General features: G+C 40.2%; 2 protein-coding genes across 2 annotated transcripts; one reads left to right on the top strand and one right to left on the bottom strand.

Moving 5' to 3' along the window:
• Positions 1-2378: 2378 nt before the first annotated feature.
• LOC108908823 (ATP-dependent DNA helicase PIF1-like) lies at positions 2379-3495 on the bottom strand. Its single transcript, XM_018712968.1, has 2 exons — positions 2559-3495; positions 2379-2500 (listed from the first exon to the last, which is right to left on the bottom strand). The coding sequence occupies exons 1-2, from the start codon at positions 3493-3495 to the stop codon at positions 2379-2381; spliced, it is 1059 nt and encodes a 352-aa protein (XP_018568484.1).
• A 1036-nt stretch (positions 3496-4531) lies between these two features.
• LOC108908822 (FK506-binding protein 5-like) lies at positions 4532-5422 on the top strand. The gene has a single exon (XM_018712967.1). It carries the CDS (start codon positions 4532-4534, stop codon positions 5420-5422), a length of 891 nt encoding a protein of 296 aa, XP_018568483.1.
• Positions 5423-9288: the final 3866 nt, after the last annotated feature.

The following is a 9288-nucleotide window of genomic DNA, read 5'->3' as shown; positions in this document are numbered from 1 at the left end:
TTGACACTTCAGTTGCGCCAGTTAATCATCAGAGGCCTATTGAGGCTTCATCTTTTGATTGGTTGATTGGTTACTGTCTTGTCGTTCCGCTTAAAGTAGCCAATCGCAGTTTAGCTGGAAATGTTGCTACTGAGAACGTACTAGAGCCTAATACCGTTACTTATTGTTTAAGAAAAACCGGGAAATTGGATCAGTTTAATCTCGATGGCCCTTGAGTGAACAACGTAGCATCTGAGCTATTATATTGCCCAAGCGAACTACACAGAGACTACAGAGAGCAAGACTTTAAACTAATATTTGCAAGATTTCTTTGATTTTATTACATGTTATTTAATTTGTGCTTGCTTAGCTAGCTAGCTTGTGCTAGTTATTCTTACTTTTAGTTTAGAATACATATTTATTTCATAATGGACCTTGCGGTTTTTATGAGGGGTAATTTTAACTCGTATAGTTTAGGTTGTTATCTAGGTATCGACGGAACAGGAATAGCGGAACAAAAACTAAGATCCAATGAACAAGGACTGAGCTTCTACAACTGTATGGTGTCATCCCCATAAGAAATCCGCCAGTAGATTGCCCTGAATGTAACGCACCCTTAAGTATGATTTCCGAACGAGAAAGATATGGCTGGATACAGCCGGCTAGAAAGAAATTTTCGCCCTTAGACAATACGTTTCTAACGAGAGCTCGTTTGAATGGTGAGATGGCAGCGGACAAAATTATCTTGATCCTAGATATGTGGCGTGATCCACTTGTTTCTGCACAAGAAACTTTGTGCATGTCTGCCAACACGATTGTTGCCTGGTACGGATTCTGTCGGGATGTAGCTTGTGCCATCGTTTGACACGACTTAATATCTATAGGAGGTGCGGGAGTCGTCGTGGAAGTAGACGAATCTCACTTATTCAAGCGGAAGCATAACGTTGGCAGAGAGACGATGTGGGAACATGTTTGGGTGGTCAGTGGAATAAGTAGAACGATGAAGTAACTATTCGCAGTTATAGTGGAACGAAGAGATACAGACACTTTCATGCCGCTTCTACACCAATGCATAGATGGAAATTCATAGAGGTATATTTGGAGTAGCAAACCATAACCAGAATTTCTTAAACCCGCCAGGAGAGGAAGAACCGAATTGAGTACCTGCTGGAACTTTTAATGAAGAATATTTGGATACGAAATGGAATTGACCTGTACCTCAACTTGGATATGTACCATTTAGGAACCATACACAAATAATCGAGAGAACATGGAGAGACCTAATAGAAGGGTTGAAGGCGACAAATAGCATGGAATACGCCGGTGAATACATTGGGGAATGGATGTATAGAAGACATATTGGAAGGAAATATAAGTAGGAACGAGAATTTTTAAGAGACATCAGAAGACCCTGGAATTGGAAAGCGTTTTGAAGATTTACTGGACTATGACTGCCACGAATGCGAAGCGTGAGGTATGTGAACCACTACACTTTTAAAGTGTAATCGCGCAGATACTTTTAATAACGTTAAAAATTCTTTATTGCAATAATTACAAAATTGATCCATTATTTTATTTCTTTACTGAAATACCTACTAAATTGAAAGTAACTGGGCGGTATCTCCTATTGTCCATTACGTCATCGTAGGAGAGTGACAACGCCTTTTGGGAATATAATATACAGGGTGTATCAGTTGCAAATACAAAAAATTTTATACATCGAAAAAGTGGAATGTTTTGACCTAAACATTTTGTCTTAAAACGCTTAGTTTTTGAGATTGTGTTACGTTTTAAAATTTCATTGTAATATTCGGTTTGTTATCGTTAAAACAAAATTAGATCAAATATTATACATATAATTAATTAATAATTTCTTTATTACATTTACTTTCATTTCATTTCGTTTCATCTCGTATAATTGCTCACATTAGCTGATTTATTCCTATTTAAATTTCGTACCTATTTAATACTTAAAGATATCAGTTTTTGTCTTGGAGTTTTTTTGTTAAAATTTTGGCTTGGGTCGATTCGCGGTTCACCGGTATCGAAATACAACTAATTTTTGCATTAATATAGGTTTAGGGGGTTAATATAAATGTTTTAAATAGTAAAATGTGGGTATAGGGTTGTTATATCATTCTCTATGTATAAGTAAACTTAATATTTATAATAATTTTTTTGAACATACGGTTGTGATTGGCTGAGGTACTGACCAATCAGATCATGACATGTTCCTAGGTATTTTCGATCTTCTATCTCATTGGAGGGGAACTTCTTGGACGGCTTAAAAAGAGTTAGCAACGGCGTGTGTGATTGTGGCTCGTGGAAATATATGATCATTACAATCATCTTTAATTAAGATTAATTTTTGCGGCCAAATTTGAAGAATTTGCGGGTCGTTAGTTCTTTTGGAGCAAATTTTTTGCTGGAAATCCCGAAATTCTAACGTCTTTGGAAGGATTTGTGACACGACGCTGTCGTATAAACAACGTTACTGGTATATTTTCTTCCGCCTCTAAATCTGAAAGAACCCTGTTTCATAGAATTTTCAATACAAATTTTAACACGATCGACACTACCGACTCTAGAAAAGGCGACGTACATCTGACCGTGAGAAAAACATGGCCGTTTAAGGTATACACCAACTCTCGAAAAAGTCTGACCCTGAGATTTATTCACGGTCATAGCATAGGCCACTCTCATGGGATACTGCGTTCGTTTAAATTCCTTCGGTAACATATTATCGCGACCGATCATCGTCACCTTGGGAATCCAAACGACACTTCCCCTTCTTTCGCCGGTAAGAATACGACATTCCAAAACGTGATCTCCCAAAGTAGAAACTATTAAGCGAGTACCATTACAAAGACCCTGTTCGATATCTAAATTATTTAGAAGCATAACAACCGTTCCCACTTTTAAAGTTAATTCGTGCGGAGGTAAGGACGTCGTCGTGATAGAATTGAGTAAGTCTTGAGGCACCCGCAAGTCATCCTCCTCGGCCGCCTCATAAACGTCCGTACTAAAATAGGATACGGCCTCACCCGGCAACCTACCAACTATCAACTTATTGACATCGTTAACGACGGCATTAGTCGGACAAAGAATTACCCGATCAGCAACATCCTCTCCATCGAATACACCCTGTGGATAAACAAAATCGAGCAACGCGTCCACGTCGGCCACAACGAAACAGTCGGGAATACGAATGATATCCTCAGGTACACCCGGAACCGACGGCAACGTCTCATGAGGGATCCGATCTTCTCCGAGACGAAGAAGCCATTCCGCAAAACGGTCATCACCTACATATCCGCCAACAACGTCACCTGCAACTCCTACCCGAACATTCGTAGAAAGAGAACAAAATCGCATGGCCCTCCACAAAGGCGACGCCTTTAAGCAGGACGACACGACCTGCGCCCTTCCACCGTGAGGAACAACGGGTAGGGTCTGACGAAAATCTCCGCCCAAAAGAAAAACTTTACCGCCCATAGGTACATTAGGCCTACCCATCAGGTCCCTGATTTGTAAGATTCGTTGTCATATAATTTTAGAAACGAAACTTGAATATGATCAAAATACATGAAAACATTGTACTTTGTAATTGTAAATTGGTTTTCTACAATATATGCAGTATTTCAAATACATAAAGTTTCACAAAGTTCATTGCGATATATTTGTACAAGGAAAGCATAAATATGATAAAAATGCATAGAAAAATTGTAATTTCAATAGTGAAAAAAGAGTAAATGCACATATTTTTACAATTTAATCAATTTTTTAAATCCATGAAGCTTAAGAAATTTATAGACATTTGTAAAGAAATTGATGAACATAAAATCTTAATATGTAACTTTTGTAACAAAATATTATTCATGGGAACGTAAAAATATAGAATATCATAATGTATGTATATAGAAATACATTTTATAATTATTCGCTTTTTAATGTACGTAAAGCTTGACAATCTGCGTTGTGATAAATTTGTATAAATGAAATATAAATATAATAAAAATGCATATTAACATTGTACTTTTTAATTGTTAATCGTTTTTCAACCGTTTATGCGGTTTGCAATGACATAAAATTTCACAAACTTCATTGTGATATATTTTTATAAATTTTACATGAATATGATAAAAATGCATAGAAATATTATAAATGTAATAGTAAATAAAATGTGACTACACATATTTTTACAAACGAAACATGAATCTAATAGTTTTGCATGGAAATATTGTAATTTGTAATTGTTAATCATTTTTCCACTATTTATGACGTTTTTTAAATACATAAAACTTAATAAATTTGTAAAATGAAAATAGTGTCAGATGTAACCTAAAATTTATATACTGAAAATAGCAAGAAATGTACATTAAATTTGCATAATTTTATAATGCATTAACAGCAAATACTCGATAACGAAATCTGAATAATCCCTTAATCCCTTAATAAAGCAAGGGAAAGCAGGTAGAAAAGTATAAAAGAAAATAACAACTGAATAAAATTATCATACCGAATAAGTGTAGTGTACGAGAAACATTTAAAAATGGATGCATCGAATGTATTGCCTGACGACGAAATAGACGAAATTCTGGGTGCCATCGCCACACCGACAGAACAGGAAGACGACACCCTGCAATGGGGCAATATAAGTGAGGAGGCTCTGAATGAAACGTGCGCTGTTGCCGAAGAAGAAATTGGAGAAACAGAAGAAGTCAGAGAGCCACATGAGGTAGACGACACCCTGCAATGGGGCAATATTACTGACGAGGCTCTAACTGAAGCGTGTACTGTTGCCGAGGAAGAACTTGAAAAAAAAAAAGAAATCACACAGCCACATGAGGTACCATTAATATGGGAAGACATCGACGAAACAGAATTAGTAAATGTTACGGTGGAAGCCGAACAACGTGGAAGTGCCGTCATGCATGGAGATATGGAAGAATTACAGTGGGAGACTATCGATGCCTCCCAGCTAATAAACATAACTGTGGAAGCAGAACAAAATGTCGGTGAAGAAGAACAGGAAGAACGTGACGTCTTAGAAGAAGAAGAGGTAGAAGAAGAACAGGACGAACCTGACGTCTTTCAAGAGGAAGAAGTAGAAGAAGAACAGGACGAACATGACGTGTTGGAAAAAGAAGAGGAAGACGAAGTCCAGGACGAACATGACGTCTTGGAAGAGGAAGAAATAGAAGAAGAACAGGATGAACCTGACGTGTTGGAAGAAGAAGAAGTGGAAATAAGCGAAAACGACAACATTGAAATAGGTCCGTTGTCGACATCGACAACAGCAAGCACAAACGCATCGTCAGAGGAAATTCGCAGTAGGATGGTTCGACAATTAAGTCCAAATAGCGACTCTTCCGAAGAAATCCGAAAACAAATGGTAGAAAAGTTTATCAAGCGGCCTTTAAAAAAAAGGAAGTTCGAGTAATGGGATGGTCCAATTAGCAAAGCACAAAAATCGGCAAGTATAAGAAAATCTTCATAGGGGACAAATACAGTACGCAGCTGTGATAAGAAAAACCACGTTTAAAATACATAACAGTTTGTATAAAAGAAAACGAAAAAAATAAAGTAATGAAAATATAATAAAGCAAATAATAACCGCTTAAATCGGTGTATGTGTACCACCCTCGCGCGACCCGCAACAGTTGAATATGAAATGCAGCTAAAATAAACACCTGACGTCCCTGAACGCGAAAACACAAATTGAAAATAAATGGATAGTCGAACTGGCGCGCCGCTTCGCGGCTCGCAACCGAAACAGTCGTTGAAATGCGCGGAAATAGTATATATGCAAGAATTTTGTATAAATCGATCTCACACCAAATCGACCTCGCACCCGTATAACCCGAATACGATTCACAACCCGAACACGACATGTGCAACGGGGAAATATAAAAAAAAGTGAAACCAAGCCGGGCCCAGCGGGCCCGCCACGTCCCGCAATAGTTGTCGCACCCATATAACCTGACCAGAAATCACAACCCGAAGACGACATGTGCAACGTGAAAATATGAAATTAAAACCAAGCTGGGCCCAGCGGGCCCGCCACGCCCCGCAGTATAAGAAATCAAAAAAAAAAAAAAATCACCACCGTAACAGTAGAAAATAAATTGATAGACGAACTGGCGCCACTTCGCGACGCGCAACCGAAACATAAAAAAATGCACAGAAGTACCGCTACATGCAGTAACCCGCCGAGACCACTAAAAAATGCAACGTGATCCACACAACAACGAAAATGTGTAAAACGTAAGAACCTCGAGCCCCTAAACGCTAAAGGGAAAACATAAATGGATAGGCGAACTGGCGCATCGATACCGTACCACAACGCGAAGTGACCCGTCGGGCCCATTAGGACCATCAAGTCGCCACTTCGCAAATCCGAGCGGAGAACTGGAAAGGTAGGCGAAATCCGCCAGAACGGACATGAAAAAAAATTAAAAGGGCCATATCTCCGCCCCCTTAAGCGCTACAAAAAAAACGAAAGAATACTTTTTTGCTAGTCACATAATAAGCTTTCATTTGATGTAGGATAAGTCCATATTCGAACCGACGAGGTTATCAAAATGTTTAGCTCACGTTCTTCACCGGGGGTCGAAAACTAAAATCGGCCTTAAAAAAAAAACTATAAAAGATATCGAAAAAACAGAAACACCTCCGAGTTCGTAACAGCAAAACGCACGTTTTGAAACCGTCGTCAGCAGCGTACGAATATTTAAAAAATTCCAACCCCCCACAGCACCCTCCGAAGAAAGAGAAGAAACTGGAAAAGTACGTCACACAGAAGCCCTCCCAAGGTATAATGAATCCCCCGAAGGAAAATCCGGCCCGAAGGACCAAACGGCCAGAATAAAAAATCGGCCAGTACGCCTGCGCGGAACGTCGGATCGCAAAAAAATTTTAGGGGTACGAAGACCCAAGGGACCTCTACCTATCCACCAAATCTCGAACTAATCCGATAACATTACGCCTCCCCCGTACACCCCACCCCAACCCTCGAGGTCGGACCGCCAAACGAAGATCCATCGCGACATCGCGACCGAAATAGAAAATCGACGGGTCCCGGCGATTTAATTGAAAAAAAAAAATTTTTCGGCGCGACGTAGGTTTTCTTACGTTCGAAATCGAGACGATATATAACAAAATCGACCCCATGGGCGTGTTTGGCAGAACAGGTACGAATTTAGTTTAGGGGTCTCGCCCCGACCCCACGAAAAAAGGGCGGGGTCATATGCACCCCACAAAAAAAAATCGATAGATTTTCACGAAATCCGACGTGGACCACACACGCGACAGTCATAAGATCCCCTCAGAAGCGCAAGTCCGTAGCACCAACGGTTCGGCCGTAAATCGCTATAAGGGGTTCGCGCATGCGCCGAATTTTTTTTTTTTCACAGAATCCGCCCGTCCCACTGTATCCGACAGGAGCCCGTGCGCATCCGTAGCATTCACCGCCGAAGCGCACGGCGACTTTTACGTTCTGCGCAGCATCGTAACCATTCCACCTGTAGAGGCAAATCGAACCGCCGGGCTGGCCGGAATACGACGGTTCGTCGAACGTCGCTCCAGCTGTGGCCGTTCGCATATCGACGTTCCGACCGTTTTCGGTAACTTCACCCCCACTTTTTATAGCGGTTCCGAGCACAACCACGGTACCGCGCATACGGCCATATGTCGGTTATCCCTCTCAGTCCCAAGGCGTACGACTTGCACCCTAGAAAACTTATGCGCAGGCGCACAGAAACCCGTCCGTGCGAGCACGGACGCTTTACGTCCCTCTACCTCCGCGACCCCTCTGCGCAGAATTTTGTCTCCCCGCAACTCTCCGCGCATACCCGACCGAGTTAACCTTGAGGATTTCGGGGTCGGATCATAGAGGCTCACCAATAGCCCCATCTTTTGCGCGTACAACGGCGCAAACCGCACCTCGCTACGGCGTCTCGTTCCCGAGCCGCGTGCCCGTTTATACTTCCCGGCTCCACCCCCCGAACGCCGCCCCCGATCGCAAAATCGACGAGAGGTGTTCGGCGTTCCCCGTCGCGAGTACACCCCGTATACGAAGTTTGAGATCGATCCGAGGGATTCTAAAAACCCAGGTCACGTTCCCCATATGCTTGTACACGGTAGAGCAGTTTCCACGCTGCGATCTGTTGAGACTCAGCCCTTAGCTTGGGGATTCGTCTTGTCGGAGAGACGAGACCCCTATATATATATATTTATTTATGGTGTACGTACCGGTAGTATCAATAGTACCGATAGTACCAATAGATACATTACGATAAAATTTCTATCGGCCGTTATCGCTGTTTGTCGCGATAGCGGCTTTTTTTATGAAAAAATTATCGAATACGATTTTCGACTTTCTTTCCAATTTGTCGAAATACCCCGATGTATATACGGACATCGGAATTATTAGCCGTTATCGTTCGACAGAACGATAGCGGCTTTTTTTATGAAAAATTTTTGGAATAGTATTTTCGACTTTCTTTCGAATTCGTAGGAATACGTACATATATACCAACACCGGAATTATAAGCCGTTATCGTTCGATAGAACGATAGCGGCTTATTTTATGAAAAAATTGTCCCTGACGACGTATATATATATATATATAACTAACAAAATTCTAAATATAGTCGGGTCTGCAGTCAAAGCCAAATTTATTATTTTCTGTAAATTTTATACTTACTTCGTTAAAATCAATATCATGTTTACAACTATTTGTATGGTTTGACAACATACAAGAATTCTTATTAAGTCTAATGTCACTTTTATGAGAATCAATCCTATCTTTAAGCCTCCTACCAGTTTGCCCAATATAAACTTTTTGACAATCTTTACATGGAATACTATACACAACATTAGACTTATGTAATAAAGGAACCTCATCTTTAAGACTAGAAAAAATATTTTTAATAATTAACTTATTCGTAAAAGCCAGTCGAATGTCATTCATATAGATTCTATATAGGGTAATGAAAAATATGAAAAATTTATACGATGGTATACAAAACCTGGGGCATCAGGATTCGTGGTATACAAAACCTGGGGCATCAGGACGATATTTTGCATCGTACCATCCCATGAAACAGAAAATTAATTTATTGTTAGGGATGAAAAACAGGGTCTTACGCACGTCACATCGTTCAAAAACGATGGAAAACCTGAGAAAACTTGCTCAGTTGTTCCTTAAATGTGGTTACCCAAGTAGGCTTGTTAACAAAATTCTTTTTAATAGAAATAATGATTTACAAGTTCTTTCTCCTTCACATTCTGTTCTTGATGATGGGT

This window comes from Anoplophora glabripennis, unplaced genomic scaffold, assembly GCF_000390285.2.
Source record: "Anoplophora glabripennis isolate ALB-LARVAE unplaced genomic scaffold, Agla_2.0 scaffold421, whole genome shotgun sequence".
Lineage (NCBI taxonomy): Eukaryota > Metazoa > Arthropoda > Insecta > Coleoptera > Cerambycidae > Anoplophora > Anoplophora glabripennis.
This window is presented reverse-complemented; position numbering and strand designations above follow the sequence as displayed.